This window comes from Medicago sativa, chromosome 2 (assembly GCF_051527215.1).
Source record: "Medicago sativa cultivar Bolivia chromosome 2, Bolivia_mono, whole genome shotgun sequence".
In the NCBI taxonomy this organism is placed as follows: domain Eukaryota; kingdom Viridiplantae; phylum Streptophyta; class Magnoliopsida; order Fabales; family Fabaceae; genus Medicago; species Medicago sativa.
This window is the reverse complement of record NC_140750.1, coordinates 63,637,597-63,655,137: the sequence shown is the minus strand read 5'-3', so window position 1 is coordinate 63,655,137 and position 17,541 is coordinate 63,637,597. Positions and strand designations below refer to the sequence as shown.

Below are 17,541 nucleotides of genomic sequence, written 5' to 3'. Positions count from 1 at the left end.
TTAGGTTAACTTACTTGACATCTTTGTTAATCTTGTGATAATCACCATAATCAAGAGTTAAATGCTTTCAGATACTTAATCAGGCTGGACACGGTCGATTAGGTTATTTGATCGACTTTGTTATCGTTTAAGGGATTTGGACACGAATGTTTGAACGATACCTTAGAGTTAATTATATCACTTTGGACACGAAGGATAGTTTAGAATTGATTGTGATAATGTTGTTTACAAAGCTAGAATTCGTATGGATCATTAGGTTACGTGTGACGCTTGGTTAAGGAACGCTACTCCTAACAAGTTTCAATCCTTATTTATCTCAACTTTTACTTTTTGCAATTAGTTTAGTTAGTTACATTTCACTTCAAACAAACAAGTACTCTTAATACTTGGAATGATAATTGATGTTAAACTGTCATTGATAACGCGCTATTCCCTGTGGAGACGATACACAAATACTTATCTTGTTTGATGCTAAGAACGACTTTCATCAATTACCATGTGGTTTTAACCAAGTTATTGTCATATAGGGCAAGGAGAATGTCGTCGACGTAGACGTGGCGAAAAAACTGTCGTTCACACCTTCATCTTCTTCTATGTCCTTCAAAAGGAGAAATTCTGAAACACTATCGCTCTCGAACACACAAGGCGGTTGCCGATCCAGGCAACAGAAAGGAAAGCGACACAAGTTCTGTGGCAAGGGATCTACCGTCCCAAAGGTATATTCCTACTTTACAATAATGACCATTTATTTTTTTATTAATTAAGGGTATTTGTTGGTTTGTGTTAACTTTTTAAGTTTATCTTTTTCTTCTGTAGGATGCTCAATGCAGCTTCAAGCCTACCGTCGACATGCAACTCACTGAACTAGAGGCAAAGGTTTGTGCTTTTGTTTTTCGCAATCGCAATGAAGGGGGCGAACCAGAGGAGGAAAAGTAAATTCCTTAAATCTAAGAATTGCTCTATAACTATTTTTTTAATGAAATACTCTGCTAACTTGTAAATGTTGTGTGAACTGTTATTTTGTAGTGACGAGATTGTGTTTAGCATAGGAAACTATTATCAAAAGAGATCTAGCTTTAGTTGTTTGATGCCTAATCTCAAGCTTGGAGAGCAAGTAAAGAGTCCCTCGCCTTCATACTCGTAATAATATATTTAATGACCTAAAAGTAAAAACAATCCCGTAATCGTTTCCCTTGTGACCTTTTTAACGAAACAGATCATCCATATGATGGCGATGCGAGTCGCATGGACACAACAGCATTTCGCAGACATAAAAAAAATCTGTGGTGCCTTCCACCTGATTTTGCTGTGAGTGGTTATTGTTATGAAATTAAACATGATACTAGTAATCGCTGATTACTGTGCAAATTTTTTATTTGATGATTATTTGTATTGCTGCCAGCGGTCGGTACAGATGGGATGCACGCCTCTTGAACTAGAGAAAATGTACAGGAATGATTGGTTTCCTACTTTTCAGATCTTGAAGTTGGTAGTAATTTTTACCTGACAGTGGTTACATTTTGCAAGCATTAGTTAATTTTCATTATAACAGATTACTGAAATATTTTGTTTGTTTTAAGATCTACGTACCCATATATGAAGAGGTGTTGGAACACTGGTACTTAATGGTGATCCATACTGTTGACAAAAGGATTTACTATCTTGATACCTTCCCGGACCCTGAGAGGATTCCCTCCCGGCATGCGTATATTAAAAAAATTGCAAGACATTCTTGCTGTTGCAATCAAATTCTCACCCGATCGGGAGGGCTTGTCATCTAATGAGAAAATATTTGAATTTCCAACATTGCAGGCGTCAGCACTGTCCGAAATAGCGATTTCTGTATATGACTTCATGGTTCCGTTTTCAGATTTGCCGCAGTTCAATACTTGGACTGTTACTGACACTCGAGGGGTTCCTAATTACGGCATCATGTTGTTGGCTGGTCATCGATTTGAGAGTGTATATTTGATTTGAGATTGTATTTATTATATGTTTTTTTCTCATTATGTATGCGCTCACATTGTAATGCAGCACCAACTCCGATGTATGGGTGGCAGAGTGGTTGAACATCCAGGGTGTCTTCGGCAACCAGATTGTTGGCGTTGTAAGTGTTAACCGGACATTGAAATTTATTTAAACAATCTTTTTCGATTCTAATGCCATTAAAATTTCAATGACTAATAGTTTTATGGTGTTTGGCTCATCACAGATGGATGAAAGGAAATCACGGATTTTGTTTTTTTAGTTAATTTACTGGCACCCACATATTCAAATACTTACTTATTCCCAAGATCATGTGCGGCGCTGATAGTGGTCAGTTAGCACCAAGCCATACCTACAGAAACCTCATCAGACAATACACATGTATACATTCCATTTATATGACATAATTAAAATTAAGGACTTACCGTCGGAGAGTTAAAGATGTCAACGTCAACTTCATTTTCCTCGTCTCCCCTGACTAGTGTCGGCATTACTTCGGTGGTGGGAACGTTTGTCAAATTGGGGCAACACCGTTTGTTGTGACCTAACATACTACAGTTGCTGCATGTAGGGGGACGTCTACGAACACGAGGAGTTCCAGCTGCCAGATTGATACCACATCCTTTTGGTCTCACACCAACGGGATCCAACACATTCTCATCGACTGAACGGCGAAGGCTGTTGGTATTTAACACGGATGGTTCATTGCCATGTCCATCTGCATTCTTATCTTTAAGCCGGTTATATTCAGTGTTTAGGACATCGACCATACGGTTATACTAGTCCAATTGATCATATGCCATCTCAGCAACGTCCTTGGCCAGTTGGACTAAACCGGAGTAACGACCAACTACCTGTGTATCCCAATACAGAGATTCCCCCGGATACCTTCCACTGATTGACTCTTTAGCAAATTTTGTCCACCTCGCCAACACCAAGCTCTTTGGAATCTCCTTAAAATCCAGATATAACAACACACAAACAACATGATCACAGGGCAGTCCAACCGATTCCATCCTTAGACACGAACCATTCGTTACCATTACAACGATACTTCGTCACCTTGTAGATGCAACCGCTGGACATTTCTTAGGATTCAGTGACCCTCAACAACATAGATTTGTTAAGCACGGTTTTGAATAAATTGAAGACCTCTTTGGTGTAATTAGAAGCAGCAGATTTTTCTATGAAACGCAGACTAGTCTGGACAACGGGCTCGCCGTAAGTTGATTGGAAATCACATTCAATTTCCTTGTTTCAAAAATATGTAAGGCACCTATGAAATTGTTGAACAAAATCGCACAGGTCGATCCTGGAGTGAACATACTGCGCCAGGTGGCTACGCAGTGCCTCGCACCTTGATGTAGTCCTTATGCCAACAAAGAAAAAACCCCGAATATGGGCAGTAGACCACATCTGTTTTCTATCGTACAATTCTTTGATCCAGTTGTTGTGTTCCAAACCAAACTTGCGTACCATCTCGCTCCACAATTTCTCAAACTTGTCCACCTCAATGTCGCCTAGCATGCACCGTTTAAGGTAAGACATGAATTCAGGGATTCCAACGTTTGCAGATGCATTCCTGAGTAGGTGCCATGCACACAAGCGATGATGAGCATTCGGGAAAACTTTCATTATTGCATTCTTCATTGCAAGATCACCATCGGCGATGACAGAGATCAGAGCCTTCCCTTTCATTGCAGTCAGAAATTGATCTAACAACCAAACATAGGTGTCTTCGGTCTCGTTTGTAACTATACCGGAACCAAATACTATGGTCTAATTATGATGATTGACCCCAGAGAAAACAACAAATGGGCAATTATATTTGTTCTTCCGGTATGTTGCGTTAAAAGCTAAAACATCACCAAAGACTTCGTAGTTCAGCCTGTTCTCACCGTCGCACCAAAAAAGTCGTTCAAGTCTTTTATCCTTGTCGACGGTGTGCCGCACAAACATCATTGGGTCTTTTTTACAGAGATTTGACAGATACTTCACTGCAGCACCGACATCATATGATAGCAATTTCTTCTGTCTTCCGACCTGGTTGAACAAATCCTTTTTTACGAAACCTAACTAGTGGAAACCACCAGAAGCGTTTGCCATTGCACCGTACATCTGATATGGTCTTATACCAACGTTGTTATTACTCCGAATATCCTGTACATCCAATTTTGACAATTTTCTATGCGCTGCTAGTAGACCGCACATCATTCCATCCAACAGCACATGGTTGTGACCAAATTCAAAAATTGTGACATACCATCGCCTGGTGTGAATGTCGACATGTACTCTGAAGTTTGCTTGACATCCGCATCTTGTTTCATTTCTAGCACGACGTTTCCTTTTCTCGGGTGTTAATCCACGATCTTCTCTAAATCCTGCACGTGAACACACATAGGTTTGTTGGAAAATGTCTCCCGTACGATTCCTTATCATCAGACTCTTATAAATAGAGAATCCTTTTCTTCTCCCAAACCAGTAGTAGAACTGGTAGGCAGCATCTAAGTCACCAAAGTTGTACCTCTCAACTTCTTCGAAGGAAATGTTGTTCATATCAATCTTCAAAATATCAGGGAGGCAATCTATGTTTATTGGTTCCAAATCACCTTCGGGGGAGTTGTTTCCAATTCCATGGCTTAAACCTTCCAATTCTTCGTCCAACTCATTCTCTCCCGCATCATGGCTGCTTAAAACATCATCACACTCTTGTGGGGAAAAAAGTCACAATCACCATGATTGCAGAACACACACAAATTTTTTTGTTATTGGAAAATTTGCTAATGGATTGAGCCTTACCAACGAATCATATGATGATTGGTCCGCGTGTGAATGACTGTTTCCTACTTGTGAACCGCCTTCCATTGTTCAAAAACTACATAGTTACCACACTGCTAATCAATAAAGAGATACAATTACAAGCCAAAGTTATAGTTAGTTAGTTACCACAATGCTAATCAGTAAGAAAATACAATCACCATACAGGTGGGGTTTAGCTTAGGAAAGGGAAGTTGTTTCCCACCATAGGAAAGTAAGTTTTAACCATTGGATCAAATGAAGAATCCTCTAATTGGAACAAGTAGGATCTGAAGTAGTAAAGTTTAAAATTTTGATAAGCTTTTTGAGTAGCTTCTGTATCAGATTCTGAAGTAATAAAAATTAAATCTTTCTTCTCCTTCTTAATGGGTTCCAAGTTTCCCAAATTATATGGTTGAGATGTGAGAAGGGTTGGATTTAGCCCTCTTTTGCAATTCAAGAAGAATTGAAGAGTGTTGATGAGAGCTTGGACAGAAACAACAGTGTTATGCTGGTGGTGGAGGTGGTGGGTGAGTGACCATGGAGGAGAGAGACTGATGGTAGAAGATAGTGTGGAAAAATCTAGTGTTTAGAGAGTATGATAAAAATGTGTTCCTCATTTGATCTAATGGTCAAACAAAATATTTCACATGGTGGGAAACAACTTCCCTTTTCCATGCTAAACCATAGTTATTGTGTAAATTATACCCTACCGACTTCAATTGTTCAACGACTACATATTATCAATGCTAATTAGTGACCAGATTCAAGATTCAATCAAGCCAACGAGACTACCGTGTAAATCTCTGTTGTAAATCTCTGTTGTATATCTCTGTCGTTTAAACAGAACACATATTTTGTTTAGTGAATCGACAATGTTGCGGCGTTTAATATTGGATTAAAAAACAGAATTCATACACACAGATTTGACGAATTATACATAACCCTAGTCCTAAATTATACATAACCCTAGTCCTAAATCTGCATGATATTGGAATTAAAAACCTTGATAGGTAAATCTTACCGACTTCAGGTAGCAGAGATACAGGCGACGCTAAGCTCTGACGTCAAACGCAGCCGCTCCCGGCGCTATCGTGGCACGGAGCGGCCAAAACTGAACTGCCGCATCACAACGCCACCACGCAGCGTGTTTGGAGAAAGCGGGTTTCGCGGCCGCAATCCGATGGAGGGGGCGGACCAAAAGCGGGTCAAGGCGGCCGCTTTTCACTTAAAACCACTTTTCAGGGTCGAAACAGCTGGATCTGAGATCAGAACAGCTGGATCTGAGATCGAAATGAAAGAAGAATGAGAAGAAATGAAAGAAAATGATGAACAGAGAATGGTTGGAGAAGGAGGTCTGGCGGCTGTAGGAGGATGAACAGAGAATGGTTGGAGAAGAAGGAGGTCTGGCAGCTGTAGGAGAAAGCTAGGGTTTTATTATTTTGTTTTATAGTAGGGTATTGGGCTAGGCCCAATCTATTTCTGATTTGGACTTCTTTACCCATTTAACAACCATTTTGAGTCTTTTTCTTTACCCCCCTTTTTTTCTTTCTTTGTGCTAGACCAAAAAATTAGTTATGTTTCTCATTTAAAAAAAAATCAATTAATTTAAATAAGTAGCAATGTGTAATAATACTAATTATGAATAAGCTCATAAAAATATACTAAATGTTAATATTAAGTATATTTTTCATTTATATTAATACTAAAAATCAATTAAGTTTTTATTAAAATTGAAAATAAACTAATTATTAGTTAAAATGAATTAATAATCTTTAATTTTTCATCTATATTAATACTAAAATCAACATTATAAATGAAAAATATACTTAATATTAAACACGTCATGTAATAGCACCCGCGTCGCGCCCGCATACCGCGCCGCGTCAATTTTTGGGGTGGCCGCGCCGCGCCGCGTTTCCGCTTTGACAACTATGACGCTAAGGTTACGATGATTATTGTTGCTGCAAATGTTTGTTAAGAAACGATGATTGTTGCTGCAAATGTTTGTTAAGAAACGATGATTGCCTATGGAGAATGCAGGGAATTAAACAGGGTTTTAAATTTTTAGGGGTCAAAATTGAATTACAGTTTTGTATGTGGAATTCCTGCGAATATAAACTGTAGGGCCAAAAGTATAATAAGTCGAACTATTATTATATTATTATTACCGGGATGACCTTCAACAGCAGGTAAAAGTTAGTCATCGACCGTAGATGACTTGCTAAGGCCATGCACCGTAGAACGCGCCTCAATTTGATAGTTAATAGCATACACTTCCACTATTGTTATTTGAGACCAAAAGTATCCACCAAATTGTCAAGCACAGCTGGCATATAATCTGGTCCACTCTTTGGCTGCAGATTTAAAAAATAAGCACCATTTTCATAAGAGGATATACACATAGCACGTCTGATGCTATCATTAAAAAATAAAAAACTTTGATGTAATCATGCTAGCAGAAGAGATCATACCTGTCTCAACAGCCTCAGCCTCGTTAGATTTCCAATGCTTAGCAATGTTCTCAGAAAGAGGATCATCTGGGTTTGGTGCACTCAAAAGAGCTTGAATACTAAAATAGGACCCACAAAATTTACATTATTACCAATAAAACGTTATATCCAATACACGGCTGGTAAATTTTTCATTTTAACCGACTTTCCACAATGTTACGTATATGCAAGAGTAACTCAGAAATCAAAAGTAAGATCCGGCTGAACCTTCGCATACAAATTGAGCAAGTCACCACAATCAATTATGCATTCAACCAGATAATTTATGGTTTAAAAAATGTCTATTTGACAAGTTAATTTAACCATCTGTTTTTCCCATAAAACTTTACCAAAATGAAAAATTCTTTCAACAAAATGATTTAAGATACATACAACATTTATTTAAAAAAAGTTCAATTTGGAGGCTTGCAAATCCACTTGAGTTAACTACAGTTTTAAAAATGATTTAAGATACATAAAAAAATTATTTCACATATGATCTATTAACTACAGTTTTTCAGGAAATGAATTGGTCCAGCAAAAAGTTAATCCACTAGAGTAAAAGGTGAAAATTAAATATACCTTAAAAGTACAGTGCGAATCCCAAGGGCGGGACTCCACTTATCTTTCAGAATATCAAGACATATCCTGCCAAGCTGCATCGAATTTCAACTTTTATAAAAGCTTATCATCAAAGAAGAAAAGAAAGGCAAGGGAAGCAAAGCAAAGCATACCTTGTCAATGTTAGGATGATATATTTTTGTCAAGAACCTGACCTGGAAGAAGCAAGGCATGATTGAATTAGGAATAAGAACTATGACAGAATTAAATTATCCTTCAAAAAAAATAAAAAGAACCTCCTACTAGACCTCTTTCGTAAATGTAAACCCCTATCAGATACACGATAGCTGTGACTGTCGTTTCCTAAACCCTGGAAGTAGTAATGGCTTCAATATACACAACATTATCCCAGACCACGTAGAAATTGAGCATTATTATATTCCATCCCAATTTATCAAGAAAATCTTTCAATTTTCATTTTAAAAGAAACACATACTGTGACTCTATTTGGACAATCTAACAAATGGCAGAGTGTTCGAATATAGAATATTAGATGATTAGAGTAGTTAAGAGTAGTTAAGAGTTAGTTAGTACAAGTTTGTAATTTGGTAAGTTTGTTAGGTGGTTGTTAAGAGTTACTATTTTGGTTAATCATAGAAGTCTTTAAATAGCCATCAATGGGCAGAGGGGAAAGATAGCTTTAATACTTAAATTGTGACTAGAGAATTATCTGGTGTGAAATGAGAGTGTTCCTTTGGTGTGTAAGGTTATCATCATCATTGTATACCTGCTGTATCTTCACTTTCAATCTCACTTCACAAATAAGAAATTCTTCAGCCATGTGCAATCTTCATCTTTATCTATTTGAGTTTGTTTTACCCGTTTCTCTAATCTTGAAGATTAGAATTGTTGGGTTCCTAACCGGAGAAGCTACTTTTTTAGCTGAAAGCTTATAAGAAAAAAGCTAGCTGATTGAATTTTCACACACAATTTTAATACATCAACTTATCTCAAATTATTCATCATCTTAAAATTTTGAAAACTATGTTAAGACAGTTAATTAACTATGTTTACCATTTCTCGCTGCATCAGTTTCAAAGGGGGAGGTGAGTGTGTACACAAGACTGTGCATCTGTGCAATTAATTTCAAATTTACAGAATATCTTGTCCCATGGCCTTTGTAAGTTTGACATCGACCATCAGATACAAAGACATGAAAAATATATCTGTTTCTCTTTAGCCGTCATTTTAAGGTTATTTACACATGCCAAGAGGACCAGTAAACTGTTACTTTTGATGGAATTATTTGTCTTTTTCTATGATACCCTTAACTATTTATTGACTTATTCCACCTATTTCTCCTTCTGCAGTGAATAGTTACGGGTATTATTGACAAAACAATAATTGATGTTGCATTGAACTTTGAAAACGACAAATAAAGAGGAACAACCTTTTTCTAAAACTCTTAAAAAAGTTTACAGGTGAAAATAATTTATAATTATGTTGTCATTTCTTCTTGGTAGACAGGAACACAGCAGAAACTTAACAGTTAACACCAAAATAATATCACAACACAGATGAAAATAAAATGACAACAATTAAATTAAGTACCTTTGGAGCAGCCATTGGATATTCTTCAGGCAAAAATAGTTCTAGCTTGAAAACTCCCCCTAGTAATGGAAACAAAACACTTGCACATCAGTAAACTTGAGATTTCTTTCTTTTATGAGGAGAGGTAGGAGAGAATAAAAAAATTCCAGTATAGTCAAGCTAGTTGTTATTCAGTAATCTATTCCTTTCCAAACCCTAAAATATGATCAGAGAAGCATACAAACATGAGACACACGCGTAGTGTTCAGAGACAACACATAGTTCCTTTCCATACATTATATTTGAACTGCAGGGTGCACTCTACACTCGATGAAGTGAACCCTTCAGAAAGTCGAAATTTATAATACATCAACTTCATGAAAAGGAAAAGTGGTGATGCGAGTATAATCTTGTCTGGTTTATCCCACTCCAACCAAGTGCCATAACTCATGCATCAATTTCCATACAAATCTATAATACATTATGACTTTCAAATAGGATGCGAAAAAGAGTATAATAGATGACCCACAATAACAATGATTAGAGTATGTAAATATCCATTTATTCGACCCAGTAACTTATTAGCTCTTCTATTCTAAATTCTAGTGTTTGACCCAGTCTTTTTGGTGCACCAAAAGAGTTACATACGAGAAATAAGCTCATCAAATAATCCACTAGAAATGATCATAGAAGTATACACACATGGGACACGACTGTGACATGTATATATGGTAAAAATATATAACGTCAAGGTTCAGATGCAACTACAACATGTACATATAATCCAAAGCACGACAAACCCTAATTTGGAACAAAGACATCAAAGTCTCCAACTTAACCAACTCAGCATTAGTCATTGTAAACAATAAGATACCATAATATATCAAATCGTTAGATATCCCATTTGTATTGGTGGAAAAATTCAAAAACTATTGAAAGATGTAGGGTATAAGCATCCATAGTAACTTATAATCCAACTCAGTTTGTGACTTGACTTTAATGCAGTAACCATTTTGAAGGGTACCCATTTGAAGAGTTAGTGGTTTGTACTTTATATGTCAAATGAAAAGCACTGCTCATAAGAAATTTAATTTAGTTTGGTCATCAAAAAATATTTTGTAAATAAAACACTACCACATTTTATCGAACAGAGCCAACCTACACAAGCAGCTTTTCATGAAGCATAAAGCACTTCCTATATGCACAAGAATGACTAACTATAGTAATTAGCTAATGACTATTTTCTATATATGTAGCGAAAGCTGGAAATATAATGCCAACAGTAAAAGAAATAATTTTCGTCTCAAGGATAAATATAAGGGATAACAATGTGGAACAAGATAACGAACCTCAAAGAAAATAGTTCAAGAAGATGTATACATGGGTTAAAGTTAAACACATGATAAGAAGACAGGACATCTGTGAGAAGCAGATAAGCAGATATTCTTTAATCATTAACGACTATGATGAGATCCAAATATTCTTATGCCCACCTCATTACTCAAATCGTTTGCCTCGCAAAATTATTAACAGGATAACATTTCATATAACTAATAGACTGTTTGTAGAGTCGAACAGTTTATGTTCAACTTGAGATAAAAAAGCAGTGAATTAGAAATATCATGGCAACAAATAAAAGCAGTTTCCTTTCAGAATCATTCCCAAAACATGTCTGCATAATAGAGAAAAATCTTTTATAGAAAACAATAATAATACACTTACTCAAAAGCCCCAAAATAATTAATATCCCATTTCTATCAAAGATAAACACTAATACGCATTTCAAGGTGTAAAACCAAGTTGTTAGGGTCATCACAACCTTCATAAGGAGACTGAGTCGGGCCAAGGATCATCACATTGAAATACCGCATATTGTCTTCCGAAGGAGATGCACTAATTCCAGGCGCTGCATCATCAGATCAAATATTATAAATCAACACAGCAAAACAAAACAAGAAAACATTTCGCACAGAGTTGTCAACTGCAGATCACGGAAAATAGCGGTTTGTTCAATACGGATCGTGGGAAATTCCACTATGCAACAATGGAATAGCGGTGCTATAGCCGCTATTTGACAATATTTTGTACTAACTACCATATAACACGAAAATAGGGATTTATTCAATTTCCACTGTGATATAGCTCTATAGCGCAGCTATTTAACAACACTGATTTAACATAAATCATACACACCAAGGTAAAATCTAAGCAGCACAAATACCCCTCGGATTAAGCGTGTCCCGGTGTCGGAAACCTATCGTTCTGATACGAACCAACACATATGATATGATTACAATAAAGGGTTAGAGGTGTCAATAGAGCCCCAAATTTCAAAGCCCACTTAAAAAAGCCCCCACCAAGCCCACTAAATTAAAGCCCCCTAATAGAAAAGAATTATTTGGGGCCAAGCCCACTATAAAATCTATTTATTTGTGGGCCTAATAAAGCCCCATATTATAATTTTTTTCTTAACAGCTTACTACAATCTTATTTTAAAAAACAGCTTATTCAAAACAGCTTATTTATGCAAAACAGCTTATTACGATTTCATTTTAAAAAACAACTTATTCAAAACAACTTATTTATGCAAAACAACATATTTATGCAAAACAACTTATTCAAAATAGCTTATTTATGCAAAACAGCTTATTCGAAACAACTTATTTATACAAAATAGCTTATTTGTGCAAAACAGCTTATTCAAAACAACTTATTTATACAAAACAGCTTATTTGTGCAAAACAGCTTATTCAAAACAACTTATTTATGCAAAATAGCTTATTTGTGCAAAACAGCTTATTCAAAACAACTTATTTATCCAAAATAGCTTATTTGTGCAAAACAGCTTATTCAAAACAACTTATTTATACAAAATAGCTTATTTGTGCAAAACAGCTTATTCAAAACAACTTATTTATGCAAAACAGCTTATTCGAAACAACTTATTTATACAAAATAGCTTATTTGTGCAAAACAGCTTATTCAAAACAGCTTATTTATGCAAAACAGCTTATTCGTGCAAAACAGCTTATTCAAAACAACTTACTTATACAAAACAGCTTATTTGTGCAAAAACAGCTTATTCAAAACAACTTACTTATGCAAAATAGCTTATTTGTGCAAAACAGCTTATTCAAAACAACTTATTTATGCAAAACAGCTTATTTGTGCAAAACAGCTTATTCAAAACAGCTTATTTATGCAAAACAGCTTATTCGAAACAACTTATTTATACAAAATAGCTTATTTGTGCAAAACAGCTTATTTATACAAAACAGCTTATTTGTGCAAAACAGCTTATTCAAAACAACTTATTTATGCAAAATAGCTTATTTGTGCAAAACAGCTTATTCAAAACAGCTTATTTATGCAAAACAGCTTATTCAAAACAGCTTATTCGTGCAAAACAGCTTATTCAAAACAACTTACTTATACAAAACAGCTTATTTGTGCAAAAACAGCTTATTCAAAACAACTTATTTATGCAAAATAGCTTATTTGTGCAAAACAGCTTATTCAAAACAACTTATTTATGCAAAACAGCTTATTTGTGCAAAACAGCTTATTCAAAACAGCTTATTTATGCAAAACAGCTTATTCGAAACAACTTATTTATACAAAACAGCTTATTTGTGCAAAACAGCTTATTCAAAACAACTTATTTATGCAAAACAGCTTATTTGTGCAAAAACAGCTTATTCAAAACAACTTATTTATGCAAAACAGCTTATTCGAAACAACTTATTTATACAAAATAGCTTATTTGTGCAAAACAGCTTATTCAAAACAACTTATTTATACAAAATAGCTTATTTGTGCAAAACAGCTTATTCAAAACAACTTATTTATGCAAAACAGCTTATTACGATTTCATTTTAAAAAACAACTTATTCAAAACAACTTATTTATGCAAAACAACATATTTATGCAAAACAACTTATTCAAAATAGCTTATTTATGCAAAACAGCTTATTCGAAACAACTTATTTATACAAAATAGCTTATTTGTGCAAAACAGCTTATTCAAAACAACTTATTTATACAAAACAGCTTATTTGTGCAAAACAGCTTATTCAAAACAACTTATTTATGCAAAATAGCTTATTTGTGCAAAACAGCTTATTCAAAACAACTTATTTATCCAAAATAGCTTATTTGTGCAAAACAGCTTATTCAAAACAACTTATTTATACAAAATAGCTTATTTGTGCAAAACAGCTTATTCAAAACAACTTATTTATGCAAAACAGCTTATTCGAAACAACTTATTTATACAAAATAGCTTATTTGTGCAAAACAGCTTATTCAAAACAGCTTATTTATGCAAAACAGCTTATTCGTGCAAAACAGCTTATTCAAAACAACTTACTTATACAAAACAGCTTATTTGTGCAAAAACAGCTTATTCAAAACAACTTACTTATGCAAAATAGCTTATTTGTGCAAAACAGCTTATTCAAAACAACTTATTTATGCAAAACAGCTTATTTGTGCAAAACAGCTTATTCAAAACAGCTTATTTATGCAAAACAGCTTATTCGAAACAACTTATTTATACAAAATAGCTTATTTGTGCAAAACAGCTTATTTATACAAAACAGCTTATTTGTGCAAAACAGCTTATTCAAAACAACTTATTTATGCAAAACAGCTTATTTGTGCAAAACAGCTTATTCAAAACAGCTTATTTATGCAAAACAGCTTATTCAAAACAGCTTATTCGTGCAAAACAGCTTATTCAAAACAACTTACTTATACAAAACAGCTTATTTGTGCAAAAACAGCTTATTCAAAACAACTTATTTATGCAAAATAGCTTATTTGTGCAAAACAGCTTATTCAAAACAACTTATTTATGCAAAACAGCTTATTTGTGCAAAACAGCTTATTCAAAACAGCTTATTTATGCAAAACAGCTTATTCGAAACAACTTATTTATACAAAACAGCTTATTTGTGCAAAACAGCTTATTCAAAACAACTTATTTATGCAAAACAGCTTATTTGTGCAAAAACAGCTTATTCAAAACAACTTATTTATGCAAAACAGCTTATTCGAAACAACTTATTTATACAAAATAGCTTATTTGTGCAAAACAGCTTATTCAAAACAACTTATTTATACAAAACAGCTTATTTGTGCATAAATAAGTTGTTTCGAATAAGCTGTTTTCGAATAAGCTGTTTTGAATAAGCTGTTTTTTACAAAACAGCTTATTCGAAACAACTTATTTATGCACAAATAAGCTGTTTTGTATAAATAAGTTGTTTTGAATAAGCTGTTTTGCACAAATAAGCTATTTTGTATAAATAAGTTGTTTCGAATAAGCTGTTTTTGCATAAATAAGTTGTTTTGCATAAATAAGCTGTTTTGAATAAGTTTTTTTGCATAAATAAGCTGTTTTGAATAAGTTGTTTTTTAAAATGAAATCGGAATATGCTGTTTTGTATAAATAAGCTGTTTTGAAAAGCTGTTTTGCACAAATAAGCTGTTTTGTATAAATAAGTTGTTTTGAATAAGCTGTTTTGCACAAATAAGCTATTTTGTATAAATAAGTTGTTTCGAATAAGCTGTTTTGAATAAGCTGTTTTGCACAAATAAGTTGTTTTGAATAAGCTGTTTTGAATAAGCTGTTTTGCACAAATAAGTTGTTTTGAATAAGCTGTTTTGTATAAATAAGTTGTTTTGAATAAATAAGCTGTTTTGAATAAGTTGTTTTTTAAAATGAAATCAGAATATGCTGTTTTGTATAAATAAGCTGTTTTGAAAAGCTCTTTTGCACAAATAAGCTATTTTGTATAAATAAGTTGTTTCGAATAAGCTGTTTTGCATAAATAAGTTGTTTTGAATAAGCTGTTTTGCACAAATAAGCTGTTTTGTATAAATAAGTTGTTTTGAATAAGCTGTTTTGCACAAATAAGCTATTTTGTATAAATAAGTTGTTTCGAATAAGCTGTTTTGCATAAATAAGCTGTTTTGAATAAGCTGTTTTGCACAAATAAGCTGTTTTGCATAAATAAGCTGTTTTGAATAAGTTGTTTTGCACAAATAAGTTGTTTTGTATAAATAAGTTGTTTTGAATAAGCTGTTTTGCACAAATAAGCTATTTTGTATAAATAAGTTGTTTCGAATAAGCTGATTTGCATAAATAAGTTGTTTTGTATAAATAAGCTGTTTTGCATAAATAAGTTGTTTTGAATAAGTTATTTTTTAAAATGAAATCGTAATAAGCTATTTTGTATAAATAAGTTGTTTTGAATAAAAAAAATCTTTAAAAATAGTTTTTTTTTTTTTAAAAAAAACTTTAAAAGAAAATGTTTATAGAAATTTTGGGGCTTGGGGCCTTGAGGGCTTTTGATTTGTGGGCTTGCATGAATGTGGGCCTTTTAATCTTGTGGATTTTTAAGCCCCATTACTATGTGGGCTGGGGCCAAAATTTCAAGGCCCCATGATATTGACACCTCTATAAAGGGTGTCATTTTCTCTAATTGTTATCGGTGTCTGTGTCTTCGTCTCTGTGCTTCATATGGTAAAATTCAAGGTATCTTAGAAAATAACAACAACCAAGCCTTATCGCACATGAATCAAATTACGCCATAACATATCTTCCAAAAGACTAGACTAAAACAAACCACAAAATAAGAACCACACATTTTTTTTCATCCAATTAACCAAGTAAAACCTTCTTTCTACACTACAAAACGATGAGAATAAAACAATACCTGGCTCACTGAGCAAACGCTGTGTTTCCTGAAGAGATCAAAGAAACACTAGTTATCAAAACATCCACAAAAATCAAATTCAAACACATAACCAATAAAACAATACAGAACGAAAACTCAACATCAACAAAGATCAAATCAGAAAAAGAACAAAAAGTTGAACCACCGATTCAACATCTAACACTTTAATTTACCTAATTTTGTAACCATCACTAAAATTAAACTAATTAATTAAGCTAGTTCCACTGACAAAAAATCAAATCAACCCTAAATTTCACATGCAATTTTACGTTCAATCAAGCTAATAATCAACGTGATAATCAATAATCGAAAGAAAAAGTTACACAATAAACACAAGATTTAGAGTAATTAGGTTTAGAAATCGAAAAAACGAATCGATCAGAGAAATTGAAATAGGGATCTTGAAAGGAACGAACCTTGATGATTCTTCGAGGAAGGTTACTGTTAGCCATTATTGGGTTGATTGCAAAGTACCGAGAAAGCATTGTTCATAAAATAAATAAATTCAAAAGTAATTTTTCTTCTCTCTCTAACTTTTCACCGCTCACAAACATCCATTGAAAGTGACCAATTTTGATAAACAATTCAAGATTGAGGCATAAGCTCTTCTATCAATATAATATTGCATAGCTAAATCACCGCTATGTGATTTCTATTTGTTATCTTCATTTTTTTTTTTTTGAGTCTTTCAATCGTTTAAAAACACAGTGGACATAATGTTGGTAAATTCATAGTTTCCAGATATTATGTGAACTCAATTCACATGGGTGTACGTGAACCCAATTCACTTGTATTTAGGAATATAGGGAATAAATATACATGAATTGAATTTCTTTTGGAGAACATGATTCAATTGAATTGAATTGGCAACAAACTCTACTTATCTTATCATTGGTTCAAACCAAGTAATATATGAATAACACAAAGTTACATATTCAATTGGCCTTCTTCCTTTTGATGGAGGCGTGACAAGCATATGCATATGATGTAAACAGAATCCATGCCAAAATTTTGTAGGTTACACGTACAAGTGAATTGAATACCAATTTCACACAAAGAATTGAAGGTGTACGTGAAGTGAAAAAACATGTGTATTATAAAAACTATGTGATACACACGTCTATTTTCGTAGGTACGTGGATTTAATTGGCGTATACCTCTACCACTTAGTGTGTGTTTGGTATGGCGGTGGGGAGAATTGATTTTAATAGAATTGAGTTTGAGAGAATTGATTTTGGTTAAAAGTGAGTTGGATGTGAATTGATTTATGTTTGGATACACTTTACTAAAATTGATTCTTATGAGTTGATGTTGTTTGGATAGTTTGAATCAAAATTGATTTTGAATGCAAAATTACCAAAAGGGGTATAAAT

General features: G+C 33.9%; 3 protein-coding genes and 1 pseudogene across 5 annotated transcripts; 1 reads left to right on the top strand and 3 right to left on the bottom strand.

Moving 5' to 3' along the window:
• Window positions 1-455: 455 nt before the first annotated feature.
• On the top strand, window positions 456-1,977 carry LOC146949606 (uncharacterized). Its single transcript, XM_085748542.1, has 5 exons — window positions 456-716; window positions 817-932; window positions 1,027-1,114; window positions 1,217-1,308; window positions 1,686-1,977. The coding sequence occupies exons 1-5, from the start codon at window positions 594-596 to the stop codon at window positions 1,975-1,977; spliced, it is 711 nt and encodes a 236-aa protein (XP_085604668.1). The 5' UTR covers window positions 456-593.
• Window positions 1,978-2,146: 169 nt separating this feature from the next.
• LOC146949604 (protein FAR1-RELATED SEQUENCE 5-like) lies at window positions 2,147-6,705 on the bottom strand (annotated as a pseudogene). The gene is made up of 2 exons (XR_015027340.1): window positions 2,412-6,705; window positions 2,147-2,338 (listed from the first exon to the last, which is right to left on the bottom strand). The product of XR_015027340.1 is annotated as a protein FAR1-RELATED SEQUENCE 5-like (transcript).
• Window positions 4,063-4,851, bottom strand: LOC146949605 (protein FAR1-RELATED SEQUENCE 11-like). Its single transcript, XM_085748541.1, has 2 exons — window positions 4,786-4,851; window positions 4,063-4,692 (listed from the first exon to the last, which is right to left on the bottom strand). Exons 1-2 carry the CDS (start codon window positions 4,849-4,851, stop codon window positions 4,063-4,065), a joined length of 696 nt encoding a protein of 231 aa, XP_085604667.1.
• A 121-nt stretch (window positions 6,706-6,826) lies between the features above and the next one.
• On the bottom strand, window positions 6,827-16,640 carry LOC146949603 (ubiquitin-conjugating enzyme E2 36-like). Of its 2 annotated transcripts, XM_085745558.1 has the most exons (8): window positions 16,585-16,640; window positions 16,148-16,175; window positions 11,245-11,331; window positions 9,447-9,505; window positions 8,009-8,050; window positions 7,857-7,930; window positions 7,257-7,354; window positions 6,827-7,139 (listed from the first exon to the last, which is right to left on the bottom strand). In XM_085745558.1, the coding sequence occupies exons 1-8, from the start codon at window positions 16,618-16,620 to the stop codon at window positions 7,102-7,104; spliced, it is 462 nt and encodes a 153-aa protein (XP_085601684.1). In that variant the 5' UTR covers window positions 16,621-16,640; the 3' UTR covers window positions 6,827-7,101. The 2 variants fall into 2 exon arrangements, with proteins under 2 accessions (XP_085601684.1, XP_085601685.1); XM_085745559.1 differs by lacking the exon at window positions 16,148-16,175.
• Between the last annotated feature and the right edge of the window lie 901 nt (window positions 16,641-17,541).

What these genes read in the sequence shown, in the direction of transcription:
- LOC146949605 (XM_085748541.1), bottom strand. Translation starts at nt 4,851, where the DNA reads ATGGAAGGCGGTTCACAAGTAGGAAACAGTCATTCACACGCGGACCAA. An exon ending in AATCATCATATGATTCGTTG is followed by an intron (nt 4,693 to 4,785) that starts GTAAGGCTCAAT and finishes TCCCCACAAGAG; the next exon opens with TGTGATGATGTTTTAAGCAG.
- LOC146949603 (XM_085745558.1), bottom strand. Translation starts at nt 16,620, where the DNA reads ATGGCTAACAGTAACCTTCCTCGAAGAATCATCAAG. An exon ending in ATCCAATGGCTGCTCCAAAG is followed by an intron (nt 8,051 to 9,446) that starts GTACTTAATTTA and finishes TGCTTCTTCCAG; the next exon opens with GTCAGGTTCTTGACAAAAAT. An exon ending in GGCTGAGGCTGTTGAGACAG is followed by an intron (nt 7,140 to 7,256) that starts GTATGATCTCTT and finishes TTAAATCTGCAG; the next exon opens with CCAAAGAGTGGACCAGATTA.
- LOC146949606 (XM_085748542.1), top strand. Translation starts at nt 594, where the DNA reads ATGTCCTTCAAAAGGAGAAATTCTGAAACACTATCGCTCTCGAACACA. An exon ending in GGCGAACCAGAGGAGGAAAA is followed by an intron (nt 933 to 1,026) that starts GTAAATTCCTTA and finishes GTTATTTTGTAG; the next exon opens with TGACGAGATTGTGTTTAGCA. An exon ending in ATCTCAAGCTTGGAGAGCAA is followed by an intron (nt 1,115 to 1,216) that starts GTAAAGAGTCCC and finishes TTAACGAAACAG; the next exon opens with ATCATCCATATGATGGCGAT.